Below are 19,698 nucleotides of genomic sequence, written 5' to 3'. Positions count from 1 at the left end.
GAAATGCTGTCTCTGGGGTCTGAAGTCCTAAAAATTCCCACCGAATAAAACATAACTCTCTGCTCCTAGGTTGTGACTATTTTTTAAGTCAACAGTGGAAATAAACTCTGAGTTTCAAACAACTAATTGAGGGACGAAAAGGCAAGGCCACATCATATAAAATCCTTTGTTGCTGTTGTTCAGTCGCTAAGTCAAGTCATGTAAAATGGAATCTCTAGAGTCTAGCCAGGACTTTTGACGAGCAATGTTCAAATGCAACACTGCAAGACGGTCATAGAGCCTGGCTCGCCTTCTGAAGAACCGCGACCTCCCAGAGGGTGTGACCAATAACACAGCTCCTGTATCTGGAAGTGACAGGTCTCTGGCGCCCGGGCCTGGAAGGAGCTAACAAGAGTAGACGCACTTCGCCACACGAGGGCGCTGCGGGCACAGGCATGCAAGCCCATCGGGCAGCCAGTGCAGAACCCTGCCAGCTCTCCTCAGCTTCCCAAGTACCTCTCCGTTCCATTTCTTTTTACAAGTGCTGATGAATTTCATATAGCAAAGCCACATAGCTGTGTAAAGCCGACCTCATGATTATCATATAAAGCGAGAAGCCTGAAATTTTCAGTTAGATTTCCTAGTTTACAAGACATTTAATCTGCTCTTAACGGGCTTCCCAGGTGACTCAGTGGTAAAGAGACACAGGTTCAGGCCCTGGATGCGGAAGATCCCCTGGAGAAAGAAATGGCAACCCACTCCAGTATTCTTGCCTGGAGAAATCCCATGGACAGAGGAGCCCGGCGGGCTACAGTCCATGGGGTCACAAAGAACTGGACACGACTGAGTGACTGCTGCTGCTGCTGTTAAGTCGCTTCAGTCGTGTCCGACTCTTTGCAACCCCATAGACGGCAGCCCACCAGGCTCCCCCGTCCCTGAGATTCTCCAGGCAAGAACACTGGAGTGGGTTGACATTTCCTTCTCCAATGCATGAAAGTGAAAAGTGAAAGTGAAGACGCTCAGTCGTGTCCGACTCTTAGCAACCCCATGGCTGCAGCCTTCCAGGCTCCTCCATCCGTGGGATTTCCCAGGCAAGAGTACTGGAGTGGGGTGCCATCGCCTTCTCCGACTGAGTGACTACACAGAGCAGAAGAGGAGCTGAAGCTCTCTAGACTCTAGCTTCACATACTTCTGCCCCTCTTTCTCAGCCCCTCAAAGTCTCTGTGGCAAATAGTTCAAGTTACTGAGATGCAATCAAAAAATAAAGGTATAGGGAGATCCTCTTAAGTAAAGGCAGTAACACCATCGACAACTTCTTGAGGAACATGAATGTCTGACTGCTCCTCCATCCAGAACTTGTGTCTCCCTTGTGCTCATCATGTTGGCTTTTCTAAATCAGGACTAATTTCCCTGAGGTCCTTCGAGGTCCCCTAGCAAAGTGGGGATGTCATAAAAGTTCCCTGGAGGAGAATAGAGACCCCTATTTGAAAGGCATGCCATAAAGTGATGAGGGGAGCCCCTGTAGTCAACCATATGCATACAACACCAAGAGTGAACCCTAAGGCCAGCTATGGACTTTGGGTGATTATGATGTCAGTATAGATTCATCCTTGGCTAAAAAATGCCAAGTGAGTGATGCTGATACCAGGGGAGGCTACATCTGGGGGGCTAGAAATAGATGGGAAATGGTCACTGAGATAAGAAGCACTGGTCAATTTTATTATTTTATTTAAATATTTATTTGTATATTTATTTATTTATTTGGCTGTGTAGGGTCCCAGCTGCAGCACTCAAGATCTTCTTTGTATCATGGGAGATCTTTCGTTGCGGCTCACAGATGCTCTAGCTGTGGCACACGGGATCAGTTGTTCCAGGGCATGTAAGGATCTTAGTTCCCCAACCAGGGATCCAACCCGTGTCCCCTGCATTGCAAGGCGGATTCCTAACCACTGGACCACCAGGGAAGTCCCAGTTTTATTATTTTTTAAACTTCATTGCTCCACATTCCCAGAATTCAAGCATACCACACTGGCCCAAAGGAAACTGCTTTTTAAAAAATCTGCTTAATATTCTGAATTACACAGAAAAAGTACAAAGTGCTTTGGGTCCCAAAGAGCAAATGTTGTGCAATGCATCCTCCTATTGCTCTATGATTTTGCAATAAATAATGGCCTGAATTTTTGCACTATGCTTAGGTTTGCTGTATGTTTATTATTAGTTGGTCTATGAAATATTTAAGTGCATTATCATTTTACATTAATATTTAACAGAGTCCCACTAACTGGAAGGGTTATAGATGGTGCCAGGTAGACAGGTGAGTGCATCAGGCCCTTAACTCTTGGGCTTTTTAATTTAAAGGAGAATAAATCAACCCCATTAGCATCATTTTATAGTAAAGATTTTCTTAATATGCATTTCCAAAGGACTCTTCTATTCAAATAAGAATACTCTTCCTTATGTACTATTTCTGTAAGCCTATCACAATGCAGGAAAAAAACAACAAATGGACTTTGGAGTACAAGGTCACTTAACATTTTTTAAACTGAAAAAAGCAAGGCTCCACCCACTCAAATTGCCTAAGCAAATATAATTTGGCTTACATCAGCTCGGTTCAGTTTGACATGTTAGAGGTGAGCCAAAAATTCTTAGTTGGCAAGTTACAGGAAAGCAAAAATTCTTGAGCCAGGAATGGGAGTATCTTTTCTTCTTCTTCCTCTGGTTCAAGATCTTATACTAAAACTAATATCTTTAGTGGAGACAAATCAAGAAAAATTGTATTCCCTAAAAGAAAGTGTCTCAGCAAAGAATGGGCCAGTTTTACAGGAGTCCTGTGCAAGAATTTTTGCTTCATGGACTAATTTCTGATCCGTCTTCAGCATTATTAATACTGAGCCTCATTTCATTCTGTATTTAACAAGTATCTAATGACTCTGAACTTCTGCACCCTCTATTCATCAGCACAGAAAAACAGAACAGGGGAGAAATAGGCGGGTTTACTGGGAATGTCTCTGGAAAGGCTTGAGCCTCAGGCTCTGGACCCTTTTGAGACCCTGCACTTAATCTTGGTTTTGTTATTTTCTTTTCTTAAAGAGCCCCCTCAAATTGTATCCACTTCAGGTCACACCAAATCTGGGTTATTCCTGGGAGAAAACAAGTCTCTTCCATCAGGCGGCTGATGCCCAGAGCATGTCAGCTCCTGTTTCTCCCACCCCTCTGTCACCCTTGCCCCTCCCACCTCCTAAATCAGCACTTTCCTGGGCACTGTTTGCACAAGAGTCGCCCGGGATGGTGCTGCCCACACAGTCACGGGCCTGATCGTAATTCTGACCCAGGTTTCAGGTAAGGTGGGCTGATCTCCCTCTGGGGACGAAGCATGGCATGGATGTTTCTGCCTCAGTTTCCCTAACTTTCCAAGCACTTTCTAGAGAGCTGCCCAGGGTAAAATCGTGCAGCTCGCAGTATCATGCAGTTTGGTCATATTTGTTGGGTCTGTGAAAATAATAATTACTTCCTCATTCAAAATCATTACCAACTCTTCCTTATCCACAATATAAAATCTAAACTCCTGGGACTTCCCTGGTAGTCTAGTGGTTATGAGTCCACCTTGTGATGCAGAGGACACAGGTTCAATCTCTGGTTCTGGGAACTAAGATCCACATGCTATGGGGCAACTAAGCCTGTGTGCTACAACTAGAGAAAGCCCTTTGCCACAGTGAAGATCTAGTGCCGCCCAAAAAAAAGATTTTTTACTTTAAAAAAATAAAATTCAACCTCCTCAGCATGGTGGCCTCTAGCAAGCTCCAGGTCCAGCCACCTCATGCCACTTCTCCTCTACCTGCAGCGTCCCTGTGATTCTGAAATGACCCCAGGCACCCTTGATGTAACAGCCTGTGCTGCTTTTAGGCCTTCTAACTGGTGGCCTCCTTTACCCACCGTGACCCTCGCTCCCCCTCACCAGCACACATAACAACACACTTCACAGCACAGCTCCTGGGTAGCTTGATCTGACCCCTCTCTGCTCCCACTCCTCCCTTCTCCAGGCAGGTGTAGGCACTTCTAAGCATCCTTGGCCCCTGATAAGTACGTGCATTAAAGCTCTCCTCATGCTGGCCTGCCATTGCCTCCCAGCCATTCCTCCCGTATCAGGAAATTCTGAAGGGCAGGGTCTGTATCTTTTCATCGCTGTATCCAGGATTCTTATTATGGGCCACAGTGCCAGTCAATTAAAAAAAATCATTTTTAATTAAAAAATTTAATTAAAATCAATTAAAAATTTTTTTAACAAATGTAGAGAGGGATTCAAGATATTAGATAACAAACAACAGGATAATATCAACAAGTAGACAACTTCTGTATACCCTAGTTATTGCTTTCATTATCAAATGAAGTATCTTCATGTACGAGGATTATACTAGCCTCCGTGCAAAGGTTTATCCTAAAGAACAACATTTACCAGCAAATGGGGCACATTTTACTCACACAAAAGGATGCGGGGGTCAACCAAGGGAGCAAAGAATTGAGAAGGTACTTAAGATCCTCTAAAAATTAGCTCCTTGGGATCTCTCGATTGTAATCAACATCTCCACTCCTCAGAAGCTGGAGCTGTAAGTCCTGGGTTCTAATCCAAAGCCACTACTTCCATGCCTAACAAGTTGTGTAACACCTGCAAGCTTCTGTTCCCTTATAAAAAGGAGAAAATAGTATAGACTTCACAGCACTGTCCTAAGGAACAAATAGAGTAATTTGCATGACGCCATCCATTGATTCTGTGTCTGGTACCCAGTAAACAATGAATGAATGGTTGCTGTTATTTCCAGTGCTTATAAAGTTAAGCTTTATAATACAATCCTGATGTTTAATAGGATTCCTAGTACTTGTTATTACAGAGCAACATACAACTATATATATTTCACATACAAGTCACAGGTACAAAGAGCTGATGTGGTTGTCCTTTTAGGGCTAAAAGGGGCTGAGTCTTTGGAGGGTGAAAATTTCTAGTTTCAACCACATAGCAGAGCATATGAGTCCTCTGGGAGATAATTCAGGCCACAGAGTGACATGTCTCCAGGTTGTGGTTTACAAGTAATCTCCTGTATCCTCCTGGCCTCCACTCTGGGGTCTGGAGCTTTCAGAAGTCTCAAATCTTTCAGCGCTCCTGGATGGTACAGGTACATTTTTTTTTTCTGTGTAGCTATCTCTGAGCTGTGGTTATCAATACACTCTAGCCTAGTTCCATTGTTGTTGTTTAGTTGCTCAATCTGACTCTTTGCAACCCCATGGACTGTAGCCTACCAGGCTTCTCTGTCCAAGTAATTTCCCAGGCAAGAGAGTTGTAATTTTTTTCTCCAGGGGATCTTCCCCACCCAGAGATGAAACCTGCCTCTCCTGAGTTGCAGGCGAATTCTTTATTGCTGACCCACCAGAAAAGTCCCAGTCTAGACCCAGTCTTGCTAGTTTGGGAGTTCCAATTGCTGGCTTTGGGGCCTGAGCAGTAAAGGGTGAGCAGCGCCCCCCGGAGGCCAGCGAGGAGATAACGGCAGCAATAAGTGAACCACTCCACGCAAGACGCCGGCGAATCTCTCAAACCACCAACCTGGCCATCCTCAGAGAGTCCGACTTGGCGCTGACCCGGGGGCACCTCTAGACATTATGCATAAAAGCAGAGAGCCGCTTACCTCCTCAAAAGCACTGCAGCCTGTCACCACGATATTTGGCCTGAAATTGTTTATTTTCACTTTCTTCTCCATCCTGGTATTCAGATCGGCCAGGGAGGCTTCCGACAGGATCATGACGGGGCTGCAGTCCGGGTAGGCCACCTGCGCCAAGGACACAGCACCGTCAGGCCTCGCTGCCCGTGGAACGGGCTCAGCCCAGCTGCCAAGCTAGGTGAAGCCCAGAAGCCGACCCACCAGAGTGCAGAAGGGGTGAGCTGTGTTCAGGAGGGAGAGGTGACTCCACGGGCTTGGAAACGGCGGGATCAGCGCCGGAGCAGGGTTCCTGCCCCCAGCCCCCACCCCCACCCCGGGGGCGCAGATCGGGCTCCCTGTCCACACACAGAAAGCAGCAGGGCCAATGCTACCCTGCAGCCCCATTTCTTGCTCCTCACTCCCGCCCAGGAGGCTCTGCCACATCACCACCACCATCACCAGACAGGGGAAGGGTCTGCTGCCAATCAGCTCTGCTCTAGCCCTGGTTTCCTTTAGTTGCGCCATTCACTCCTGTGCATTTAGTAAGCACCACCTATGCATCAGACACTGTTCTAGGAGGGGAAATAGCGTGAATACAGCAGATAAAACCACCTGCATTCAAGGAGCTTATAGTTCAGGGATCGTGGGGAGAGACACCCCGAGATGGATTTTGAGCCTCATCTCACTGCAGAATCAAAGCCTTTGGTTTGGGGGCTGTAGCTGACTCAGGGGAGGTGAGGTGCCTTTTAAACACCAGAAATGATCACACCTCACTGACTGTGAAGGGTGGACTTGGATAAACTCTGCTTCTGTGATTTTAGAAGACCTGGATTTAGAAAACCTCATGGGGTCACACAGAGTCAGACACGACTGAAGTGACGTAGCAGCAGCAGCATGGACAGAGAAGCCTGATGGGCTACAGTCCATGGGGTCACAAAGAGTTGGACACGACTGAATGACTGAGTACATAAGCACATAAACCTCACTTTGGCCTGCCAGCTCATCTTCTCTGTCCTCGACACCTGTCCAGGTAGTGCCCTCAGAAGCCCCCTGGGTCACCCCTTAGTTCTGTTCAGTTCAGTCGCTCAGTCGTGTCCTGCTCCTTGCAACCCCACGGACTGCAGCACACCAGGCTTCCCTGTCCCATCACCAGCTCCCGGAGCTTGCTCAAACTCATGTCCAGCAAGTTGGTGATGCCATCCAAGCATCTCATCCTCTGTCATCCCCTTCTCCTCCTGCCTTCAACCTTTCCCAGCATCAGGGGCTTTTCCAATGAGTCAGTTCTTCGAATCAGGTGGCCAAAGGATTGGAGCTTCAGCTTCAGCATCAGTCCTTCCTAACTGGAGCCCCAAAGGAGGCTCTTTGTGGGCCCAGAAGGAAACCGGAAGGGAAGGGCAGCTCCCCGCAAGCTCACCTGGTAATTCTTGTCCAAAGAAGGGAAAATTTCATTTGACGCTCTTGCCTTCATGTTCTTTTCAAACTGAACCAGCCTGAACGCGTCCGTTTTCAAGAAGCTGGTGAACCACTGAGCAGCCTCGTCGCCACAGTCCCTGCCCTGGATGTCAAGACCAAACACCCTGGAAAGGTCACAGAGAGCAGGGGGTTTACATTCGTACCTCTACACACTGAGTGGTGGGGTCAAGGTGGAAGAGCTGGGCTGCTGGGATCTGACTATTCTGGGAGACGGTGAGTGGTCCGTGGGCCAAAACTGGGCAGAAGCAGAGCGGGAGGGAGCAGGGAAGAACCTGTAAGATGCTCACAACTCATGCAGTTACAAGCTGAAACACCGATTTTGTTTCAAGAGGCTGGGCTGGAGCCTGATGCTCAGCTTCGGGATGCCTAGGCTGCTGGTCCACAGACCACACTTTGAGTCACAAGGATTTAGGATGCTTCAGAAAGGGAGAGGGACCATGGTGTGGCAGAAACTGAAAGGTTGTTGTTGAATCACACGAATACACCGGGATTCTTGGCCCCCGGAGGAGAAGAATTCAATCCGGGGCCAGAGACGAGGCTTGATCGCTCAGAGCTTTTGTGTAGTAAAGTTTTATTAAAGTATAAAGGAGATAGAGAAAGCTTCTGACATAGGCATCAGAAGGGGGCAGAAAGAGTACCCGCTTGCTAGTGTTAACAATGAGGTTATATAATCCAAAGAATGTCTGGAGGTTGTAAAGACCTCCTCCGACCTACTCCCATAATTTACATTTTAAGATAACACTGTCCTCAGGCAAGATACATCCTTGTAAAGACCAGGTATACTCCCATAATTAACATTTTAAAATAACAGAAGGTTGAATCCAAAGACTGTCCTTAGGCAGGATACATTATTGGTATATAATCCTAAGGAATGTGGAGAAAGAAAAAAAGTTTGTCTTTTTTTCCTCCTTGAGAATTCCAGACCCCTCTCTCCTTGGGGACCCCTAGACTCCCTATCAACCTGCCTAGGAAATGACTCTCTCAAAACGCCCTGAACTTGGAGTCTGGTAGACCTGGTTCAAACTGGAACTCTGCCCTCTCTAATCTTATGACTTTTAGCAAATCATTAAACTCCTCTGACCTTCTGTCTCAGTTACAAATTGGAAATAATAATATATTACCTGCTTCACAAGGTGGACACAGGTTCCACCAGATAATGAAGTAGTCTTCAAGGATTTTTTTGCTTGAGCGGCCTCAAAAGATAAAAGCTATATACCTCCCCCCCTAAAAAAAGCTATGTACCCCTCACAGAATTGCAAGTTGACATGTAAACTTTTCTTCTTTTTTTTTAACTGAAATATAGTTGATTGACAATATTGTGTTAGTTTCAGATATAAATGATTGAGTTATATATATACTTTTCCAGGTTATTTTCCACTACAAGTTACACAAGATATTGACTATAGTTCCCTGTTTTATGGGCTTTCCAAGTAGCCATAAAGAATCCACCTGCCAATGCAGGAATTCAATCCCTGGGTAAGGAAGATCCCCTGGAGGAGGAAATGGCAACCCAATTCAGTATTGTCACCTGGATAAGTCCATAGACAGAGAAGCCTGACGGGCTACGGTCCAGGGGGTCACCAAGAGTCAGACATGACTGAGCAGGCATGCACTGTGCGTGTCCCTGTTTTATACAGCAAATCCTTGTTGCTTATCTATTTTATGTATTATAGTTCATATCTGTTCATCTCAGGCTCTTAATTTTTCCCTCTCTCCTTCACTTTCCCCTTGGGAAACAATAAGTTTGTTTTCTATGTCTGTGTTTCTGTTTCTGTTTTGTATATAGATTCATTTGTATTATATGTTAGATTTCACATATATGTGATAGCATATAATATTTGTCTTCCTCTGTCTGCAGTTCACGGGGTCACAGAGTCAGACACAACTGAGCGACTGAACTGTCTGACTTACTTTACTTAGTATGATTTTCTCTAGGTCCATCTGTATTTTTTATAACTTTAATTTATTATGAAAGATTAAATTTCCATTGAATTGTAAATATTAACATTTAAAGTAAAATTATATCATAATTTATATGTCATATCTTAATATTATAAATACATATAAATTATATTAAAATAAAATAAAATTATGCTTTTAAAAGCATGCAATGGAATTCAAATGCCAGGGAAGTTTGATAGCTATTTTTAAAAACTATTTTTAATAATACATGATTAAGTCCTGGGTGTTCATTGGAAGGACTGATGTTGAAGCTGAAACTCCAATACTTTGGCCACCTGATGGGAAGAGCTGATTCATTTGAAAAGACCCTGATGCTGGGAAAGATTGAGGGCAGGAAGAGAAGGGGACGACAGAGGATGAGATGGTTGGATGGCATCTCCAACTCAATGGACATGGGTTTGGGTGGACTCCAGGAGTTGGTGATGGACAGGGAGGCCTGGCGTGCTGTGGTTCAGGGGGTCACAGAGTCGGACATGATTGAGCAACTGAACTGAACTGAACTGAACTGAAGGACTTCTTTTCTGGCCCACATTTTAAAAATTATTTTCAAATTTTTTCCCAGTCGAGGACTCCCCCAGTGGTCCAGTGGTTAAGATGCCATGCTTCTGCTGTAGGAGGCATGGGTTCCAACCCCGGTTGAGAAAGTTTCACATGCTACCTGGGGCAGCCAAAGGGAAAAAAAATGTTTTCCTAGTTTTATTGAAACATAATTGACATACAGCACTGCATAAGTTCAGGGTATAGAGCATAACGACTTGACTTACATGTATTGTGAAATGATTACAAGTTTAGTTAGCAGTCCTCATCTCATATTTTTTTTAAGGTCTTTTTTTCTTATGATGAGAACTCTTAGGATTCACTGTCTTCACAGATGGAATGAAAGAAGTCGATTTATAATAATTCCACTCATCCTTTGAATCGTTCTATGATCTTTGGCATTTAGTAATCATTCATTAAAAGTGTTTTTAATAATTTATCAGCAACAATTTGACTAGACGGGCCTTCATTTTAGTGTAAGACAAAGACTTTGAATCACCATCTTGTGCAATGACTTTACTCCCATCATTAGAAAGATTCTCCTTTAGCAATACCAGTATTCTTTTATTGTCCTGGCCCCACAGGTTTTTCCCTCCCAGGGCTGTGCTCTCTACCAAGACAAGGGATGGGCAAGCCTTTCCTCTGTGCCAAGGAGAGGTGGAGAAGAGAATTTGCCCCCTGCAGGTAATATCACAGCCGGAGAGAGAACCTATAAGATTCAAGGATCTGGAAACTGACTCCCTTAAAGGGATCCCAGCCCTCAGGTACCACGGGAGGTGTCTGCTTCCCTGTGAGTGCCTCCTCCAGTCTGAAGGCCCCTGGGGTGATGGATGTGAGGGAATCCGAGATGGACCGTGAGATGCTCCCCGAGGCCCACACCTTGTCTAATGGCTAGACTCACCCCACCTACTGTCAAATCTCCATGCAGTTCTTCTGAAGTTTCTTGGACCTTTGCCTTCTCTCTAAACGCTCTTCTTGGAGCCACTGTTCGGACTCTGACTAACCCCTGCTCCAAACCCATGGTCCTCTCATGATCCTCTCCCTCACCACCTTCAGCCTTTCCCCTAAAACTCTCCTCCACCAGTTTACTACTCTGTACAGATCTGCTCCCCGGGCTGAGTGCTTCCTTCAACCCCCTTCAGGACAGCCCTCCTGCGTAAGTGCACACACTTCCACCCACTCCGGTGAGCCTAGTGCGGGCTCTTTGAGAAGCAGAGAGCACCCAGCAGGTCAGGGGAAGACTGATTATCCAGTGCCCCTGAAAGTTACCCCCAACTGATCCTTCCTCCCTCCCCTCCCTGCTGCAGACTCTACCCTTCTGTCATCCCACCTCCTGCAATTCTCTCCGAATTTTATGAAAAGTTCACTTTCTTCCATATTTCTAAATGAAATGTTCTATCATCACCACCCCACAGAAAAGAACCGCATCTCCCTGAGTGAGCATAACAGAACTACATTAGTTAGTAATCTAATTTAGTTCAGGGTTGAAGGTAAACAACTCTGAATATTTATCAGAAGGACTGATGCTGAAGCTGAAGCCCCAATACTTTGGTCACTTGATGCAAAGAGCCAACTCGTTAGAAAAGACTCTGATGCTGGGAAAGGTTGAAGGCAGGAGGAAAAGGGGACAACAGAGGATGAGATGGTTGGATGGCATCCCTGACTCAATGGACATGAGTTTGAGCAAACTCTGGGAGATAGTGAAAGACAGGGAAGCCTGGCATGCTGCAGTCCATGGGGTCACACAGAGTTGGACACGACTGAGCGACTGAACAACAGCAAGGTTAGTGATCTACTAAATCATAAAGCAAAATAACTCACTAAAAATATTTGAGAAGACATAAAAGCTTGAATGGAGTTTTACAAAGAAAATCTAGGCAGTTTTACTGGAAAGTTTCACCAATAATAAAGGATAAAAACTATCAAATGTAAATAGAAAAAAATTTTAATTGTCGTCACTTAAAATAGGACAAAGAGATCAGATGTCTAGGACTCAATCTAACAAGAGATGTACAATTCTATTATAGAGAAAATTATGAAATTTTGTTAAAGAAATAAAATAAGACACAAATAAGGGAGAAAAGATAACACATTCATGGATAGAGAGGCTATGGACAATAAAGATGATAACTATGTGAGACATCATTTATTTAAGGGCCTGCTATGAATCAGGCACTCTTGAAATAAATAAATAAATTCATTTCAATTTGCCCTAAATGGAGCCTCAAATTCAGTGCAATTCCAATCAAAATCCTAAAAGGATTTTACATGGAATTTGACAAGTTGATTCTAAAATTTGTAGGAAGAAATTCCCTGGCAGTCCAGAGGTTGGGACTCTGCACTTCTACTACAGTGGGAATGGGTTCGATCCCTGCTTGGAGAACCAAGATCCTGCCTTCCACACAGTGAGGCCAAAAAAATAAAATAAAAACAATAACAATGTCCCATTGATTAAAAAATAAAAGTGTGAAGTCCAAGGATAGTCAAGACACTTGGAAGATAAAATAATGAGACTCATCTTACTCGATATCAAGATATAAAGTTAAAGAAATTAAGACAGTGACGGATAGGATCAGGAATGGATACAGAATCCAGTGCAAAGGAGAGAGAGCTCAGAAAATAACTGACACTTCCTAAAGAAGCAAGTGGCTCAGTGGTAAAGAAGCAGGAGATGCAGATTCAATCCCTGGGTAGGGAAGATCCCCTGGACACGGAAATAGCAACCCACTCCAGTATTCTTGCCTGGAAAATCCCATGGACAAAGAAGCCTGGCGGGCTGCGGTCCATGGGATTGCAAGAGTCAGACATTACTTTTGCGACAGCAAAAGATCTTAAGATGCCACAATGCAGGTGGCATTATAGATCACTGGGAAACAAACGATTGTTCAATAAAATACTGGAACACTTGAAAACTGTATCAGAAAATCAAATTGAATTTCTACCTCAAATCACCATCAAAAATCAACAATAAAAAAATAAATAAATAAACTTTAGATGCAAAAACATAAGTAAGAAAGGCAAAACTTCAATAGTTTTAGGAAAAGAATAGTAGGAGAATTTTTTATAACTTTGGAATAGAGTATATTTCTTAAGACACATAAAAAAGGGGTAATTCTCCCCCAAAAGGTTAATTACTTTGAATATCATAAAATTTTAAATGTCTATTTTTCAGAAGATAGATACCACAAAAAAGATTTAAAAAATCACAAAGCAGGATTTTGCATCTCTTATAATTGACCAAAGATTTGTATAGATCCAACCTAAAGAACTCCCCATCAATAGGGAAAACTTGGGCATGAAACATAAAAAATAATTTCATAGACAAAAAGAACACAAGGAACCAACAACTATAAAGAAAAAATATTTAGCCTCCAGATTTTAATGGAATGCCTAGAAATGCAAATTAAAACCACAAAGAGATACCACCTAATTCATTTTAAAGATACTTGCAGAATTAAAAATATAAGAAAAGCCAGATGATGAGGACTGGTAACAAATCTAATTGATGAGGACATGAGGCAATGAACCCTTACTCCGATGAGGTATAAATTGGTACAATTTTGGGAACCAATTAGGTATTTCCTTATCAAAATTAACATGCAGATACCCAATGACTCAGTAATTCTACTCCTAAGCTCATGCTCTAAAGAATTAAAGATATGTACAAAAACGTTCTTAGGACATTTTTCATATTAGAAAAAAAAACTGCAAAATGACATGAGTTAATGGAGAAGAGCAGAAAGAAGTTATAGCAAAGTCATACAGTGGAAACTACACAGCAGTGAAAAAACTCAACTATAGCTTCCAGCCACAAGCCACAGATGAATCTTATAACGTTGAAAAGAACAGGCAGCTACAGAAGAATACATATTGCGTAATGACATTTTATAAACTTGAAGCAAAACTTAACCATATATTATCTAGGAGCACATCCATATATAAAAAGGAGAGTAACAGGAACCAGGAGAAAAAGAAATTCGGGACCCTGGTTTCTCTGAGGGGCAGGACATCATGAAGGTACTTGAAATAAATCCATTCATGTTGTATTTCCTAAGTTGGGTATGGTGCTACAGGTGTTTGTTTCAGTATTATGTTTTATAACTTACATATACTTTATGTGGGGCTTCCCTGATAGCTCAGTTGGTAAAGAATCCGCCTGCAATGCAGGAAGGAGACCCTGGTTCCATTTCTGGGTCGGGAAGATCCGCTGGAGAAGGGTTAGGTTACCCACTCCAGTATTCTTGGGCTTCCCTTGTGGCTCAGCTGGTAAAGAATCCACCCGCAATGCTGGAGACTTGGGTTCAAATCCCTGGGTTGGGAAGATCCCCTGGAGAAAGGAAAGGCTACCCATTCTAGTATTCAGGCCTGGAGAATTCCACGGACTGTGTAGTCCATGGATCACAAAGAGTCGGACATGACTGAGCGACTTTCATTTCCATACTTTATGTAGATTCCTCACATATCAAATATTTAATTATATGATATTGTCAGTGGTCAATATATCTCATAATGGAATGAAACCCAGCTGGAGAAATTTCTTCTTCAAAGCAAACTATTACTTTAGTTATAAAAAAAAAAAAAAAAAAAACTTCTGTTGGACTGTCCAGGTTTTAAGTCATTTCTTTCTCACACCTGAAAATACGTTTGGACTTTTTAGACATCAATCGTTCATAAATCATGATAATTAAGAAGCCCTACTGCTCTACAATCACTCTCAAAAAATAAAATAACACCACATAAGGTGAATAGGGAAAGCTGGTTAAAGAAACTAACAATGAAAGTTAATCAAATCCATGACACTGCATCCCCATCCCTATGGTTCTGTTAAGGAATCTCCTTTACTTTTTCTGAGCTTGGTCTCCTCATTTGTAAAGTGTACTGATACCTGCCTCATAAACTTACTGAGATAATTAACTGAAATACTGTAGTCAATGAATGATTGCTTCAGGCTTTCAAAACTCTAGAACCTGGAGTGATGGGTTTCAGTTCAGACACTTTCCTAATAAAAGCACACCATGAGGGTACAGGGAGCATTCCAAGACTCCAATTTCCACATGCTGAGAATTCTCAGGTGGTTACAAAGGGAGCACCCATGACAAGTGTCTAAGCCTCTAGGACGCCCTGCTAGCATAGGATAAGACCTTGAAAAGTCATGCAACTGGATGGCCCTGCAAGAGTCCCACAGACTGAAAGGAAGCCCAGGCTTGAGGTGCATGTCTGGCCAGAGGTCAAATCACATACCTCCTGATGCCTTAGTCTCAATCTCAGACCTCAGGGGCCACAAGAGTCAGCAGGAAAAGCCTCAGCATCCATATCATTCAACCCAGAGATACAGGCGGGAACATCTCCACTAATGAATACCCTTGTCTGCCTGGCAATTCTGAATAGAAGTCCCTGCTACTTGAACAAAAGGAGACAAACCCTAAAGACTGGCCCTCTGTATCCTCTCTATATTCGTATTACTTTTTCTATTTTTGATGCTTTGATATCTTGGGACTTGGTGACGCTGAAGGAACTCCCCCTTCCAGGGCTAACCAATTCAGAGAGATAGTGAAACACTGGGCTTTCATATGCAAACCAGCCAATCCAAAGTCCTCACTCCAACCACCTCCCCCGTGGCATTTTACACCCTGGCCACCTTCCCCTGCTCTAATCACCAGTGTCAGATACCAGACAACCAAGGACAGCCCCTGTGCCCCAGGGCCAATTTTCCCAGAGCCTGCAGAAACCAGAATAAAGAGTCTTGCAGTTTCCTCTGCCCTCTCTGCCTCCTGGCAGACCCTGGTATTTCCCCATGTGGTCCTGCATGGCATGGGCCTCTGGTTTCTAGGCATGTGTGAATATAAAAAAAAACATCATGACAGTAATTTCTGTGTCTGCATGTCTTGCCGTATCTGATGAAAGCAAATCTAAATATCCTTAATGCAGTATTCTATTTCACTGTGTGATCTATTTCTATTTCACAAATGTGATCAAGCACTCACACTTGACCACTGGCTTGATCCCCAAATAGACTAGACTTCTCTTAAATATTTCCTTTACCAGTTTCATCATCTACTGTACAAAGTGTAGCAAAGTGGAACACAGGGAAGAGCCTAAATGGAAATGAGTCCTGGCACAGGTCCCCGGAGCCCCAGAGCAGAGCACCTGCAGTCATGGAGCTTGTTTGAAGAAAGCAGTTTGGTCGGCAAAACCAGCTGGTCCATGCCTGGAGCCCTGAGGATCAGGCAATCGTCCTCATAGGTGATGGAGACCAGCACAAGCTGAGGTTCCTGCCGGCCAGTCACCATGTGTCCATCTTCCTTTATCACCAGCCAAAACCTGCCAAGAAACAAACAAGGGCACACTCAGAAAAGCCTTTGCCACCCACTCCAAAGCTCCCCTCTAGCTTTCTATTTCATCAAAACCCTCCCTCTCGGGGACTTCCCTGGTGGTCCAGAGGCTGAGACTTCAAGCTCCTAATGCAAAAGACCTGGGTTCGATCCCTAGTCAGGGAACTAGATCCCACACGCCGCAACTAAGAGTTTGCATGCAGCAACTAAAGATTCCAGGTGCTGCAACTAAGACTCGGAGCAACCAAATAAACATTAAAAAAAGAAAAAAAAAACTCCCTCTGCCCCCACTCAGGACCCAGCAATTTCTAGACAATATCCAAGTCTAGCCAAATTCTTTTGGTCCAAGAGATGGTGCTACCCCCGACCCCAAAAGGAGTTTGTTTGGTACAAAGAACCCTGGGAAAGAGCATCTGGCCAATGTATGAAAATCCCCAGTCCCCAAAATCCTGGTGAGGCTGGTGTAGGGACCTCCTCTGCTGCTAGGGCTCATACATTGCTCACTTTGGGACTGTGTTTTGGTCAAAGACTTCCCTGGTTAAAGCAAAAGGTCTTCCAAGTCTTTCTGCTGTGGAACAAGAGGGAACTGACTAAATGACTACTGGTCCAGGTGGACTGAAACTCTAGACAAAGGTCTTAAATGTGTGTGACTCCAACGGATGCAAACCAGCCTCTGCTGGGTTTAACTTGCTGGGACATGTGGACCTTGATCAGGAAACCTGTAAACAGCCTTTCTTCTTCATGCACACGTTAAAACTTATATAAAGTTATAAACCGATGCCATGTCTGTATGTGTGTACTCAGTCACTCGGTTGTGTCCAATTCTTTGAGACCCCATGGACCATTTTTAAAAAGAAAGAAAATGTGGTATATCTATATGACAGAATATTATTTAGCCATAAAAAGAAGGAAATTCTGCAATTTTTAGACAACATGGATGAAACTTGAGGGTATTAATGGTAAGTGAAGTAAGTCAGACAGAGAAAGATAAATACTGTATAATCTTCCTTGTAAATGAAATCTAATAAGCTAGAATTGCTGGAAACAGAAAGTAGGGCACCTCCCTGGTGGTCCAGTGGCTAAGACTCCACGTTCCCCATGTGAGGGGCCCAGGTTTGCTCACTGGTGGGGGAACCGGATCCCACATGCCGCAACCAAGACCTGGTGCAGCCAAATAAGTAAATATTTTACAAAGAAAGTAACGGAGAGGAGATTGGTGGCTGCCGTGGGGTGGGGGAAATATGTGACCGCCTTCAGGCGGTCAAAGGGTACAAACTTCGAGCTCCAAGGGGAAAAAAATGTCTGTAATGTACATTATGACATCTCTAGTTAATAATACTGTATTTACACTTGAAAATTGTTAAGAGAGAAAAATCTCAAATGCTCTCATGATAACAACAGCGACACAATGGAAATTATGTGCGGTGAAGGATGTGCTCATTAGCCTTATTACGGAAATCATTTCACAATATATGTGCGGGTCTAATCATCACGTTGTACACCTGAAACTTACTCAATGTTATATTTGAGTTATCTCAGTAAAGCTGGAGAAAAAAAAAATGACTTACGCAATTCATGTGTTAGATAAGAACTCATCCTCTGGACAGTCCCCACCCCCCACCCCACCTTCTGTTCGGCTCAGCTTTCACACTCTGTGTATCACATCCAGGGAGAGAGTGGGGTGCAGAGTGAGCTGAAGAATGGAATGTTAGGCTGGGTATGCTCTTATCTATAGTAATGCATATACTGACATTTTGGGTTATACCACACACACGAGTCGATTCCTCAGTGTGCCGCCCCTAGGGAAAATGAGTTTCAACGTCACTGTTTCAGACAGAACAAGAGCAGTGGGTGAGGAACTCTGCAGACTCGGATGAGTGAACCACCACTGAAAGCTGACGCCTCCCACACGTGAGCAGGATAAAAAAGATAGCCCCTGCTGGAATGAGGGAGACATTTCAAAATACGCCTGGAGCCAGCTGGAATGGTGAGATAACCTGGTGAGCCAGGTCTCTGCCCTCTCTGACTCTGGCAGGGAGTCTTCCCTCTGGAACCTCCCCTTCAGACAACCCATCCCTGTTCAAGTGCTGGATAACTTGCCTCCAAGCCGGCAGACACAGTCTGGGTCCTGAGCCCAGGTCCCCGTGCCGGTGCGAGGGTACGGCGGTGGCAGTGGCGGTGGTGCCGGAGCAAAGGCATTTGGGAACCGCTGTGGCTCCTCTCCCGGGAGCTGAGGATGCTGGGCAGTGCTAGGTCCCTGACCCTCTGAGGGGGCCTCCTTGTTTTTTTCCCCAGGCATCTTTGGCTTTCAGGGTTCCCTAGCCCGTTCACCTGCAGGGTGAGAGTGAGTTCTGGGACCCAGGGCTTTTCTGCCTACCTTGTCACAGCCCTGTGATGCTGGGAAAGATTGAGGGCAGGAGGAGAAGGGGGCGACAGAGGCTGAAATGATTGGATGGCATCAATGACTCAATGGACATGAGTCTGAGCAAACTCCAGGGGATGGTGAAAGACAGGGAAGCCTGGCGTGCTACAGTCCGTGGGGTTGCAAAGAGTCGGGCACCATTTAGCAGCTGAACAACAACAATTCCCTCAGGGCTGAGCCGTATTCCTTGTTTCCAGCTTCATCCTTGGGCACAGAGTCCTGGGTGGCCCTGCTCTGATGAACCCCACCAAAGCCTGCACCTGAACTTCCAACATGGCCCACCCTGCTCTGAAACGAGCCTCCCTCTGAGAGCCCCACATGACCAGGCTTATCCAGACAGGAGTCACACACCCCCACGGACCATTATTTCTAAAAATCAGCCCTTCCCTGGGCCAAGTCTAACCTCCCATCTTTCTCCCCACTTGAAACCCTGCACTCTGGTTCTCAAGCCTCACCCCCAGCTTATTGTATAATCACCTGGGTGTTAATCGCTGGGAGGGGGCAGAAGTGGTGGCTGGAAGTCCTGTGCTAACCTGCAATGGTTGGGGCAAGAGGCAACTTGCAAGCAGCCTGACCCTGGGACAAGACAACAGGTTGGGGGTGGCGGGGGGGAGGGGTGTATGCAAAGTGCCATCGGCAACACACACCAGCCACCCCTATCACCCTGTAACTGGAGGGATGCTATTTTTCACCTCTTGCACACAAATAATGACCTCTGCTCTGCCAGATGAGAAAGAAAGGATCTGTCTGAAGTGTGGATTTGATCATGACCCACTTTTCCTCACCTGCAACCCTGAAAGCCAGCACCTTTGTTTTACACAGAAAACACGAGTGTGTGGCATGAAGAGCATTGCAGAGCCCAGAACTAAGTCTCCAAAGGAACAGCGATGCCCTGAACAACCCACAGCAGTGTTCAGGGAGCAGAGTGCCAGACAGATGAAAAGTGTCATTTCTAAATGAACAGAGTGGCCTGGGAAGTGGGAAGGACTGAGCCAGCAAAGGAAGGAAAACAGGAGCCCCACCACAGAGAGCTGGAGGGTAAAGGAAGGAGGGAAGGACACTTGGGATAATGAACTTAGGGGACTCAGGTCTCCAAGAGGGAATAGTCTGTGCAGAAGAAATGAAGGGCTGGCTTCATAAAGGGCTGGGGTGGATTTATCAATGGGTGAGACATTCGGCCAAGGAGGACAGCCCAGAATCTGTGCCAAACAGCCAGAGTCAGCATTTTTCTGGACAGTCTTGAAACCAGCTCAAAGCTCAGGGTGCTCAGGTCCAGCGTTCACAGACACGTTAAAGGCTTTGACTA

The 19,698-nt window shown here is 44.8% G+C and overlaps 1 protein-coding gene across 1 annotated transcript in view; it reads right to left on the bottom strand.

Annotated features, from left to right (window-relative positions):
- Window positions 1-19,698, bottom strand: part of MARC2 (mitochondrial amidoxime reducing component 2) — a 43,250-nt gene that overhangs the window by 13,738 nt on the left and 9,814 nt on the right. Inside the window, exons 2-4 of the mRNA XM_027564486.1 lie at window positions 15,786-15,959; window positions 7,081-7,243; window positions 5,655-5,795 (exon numbers count right to left, since the gene is read on the bottom strand). Coding sequence (XP_027420287.1) covers window positions 5,655-5,795; window positions 7,081-7,243; window positions 15,786-15,959 — 478 coding nt within the window. The remainder of the gene's footprint in view (window positions 1-5,654; window positions 5,796-7,080; window positions 7,244-15,785; window positions 15,960-19,698) is intronic.

The sequence above is a fragment of the Bos indicus x Bos taurus genome, chromosome 16 (genome assembly GCF_003369695.1).
Source record: "Bos indicus x Bos taurus breed Angus x Brahman F1 hybrid chromosome 16, Bos_hybrid_MaternalHap_v2.0, whole genome shotgun sequence".
NCBI classification, from domain to species: Eukaryota; Metazoa; Chordata; class Mammalia; order Artiodactyla; family Bovidae; genus Bos; species Bos indicus x Bos taurus.
This window is presented reverse-complemented; position numbering and strand designations above follow the sequence as displayed.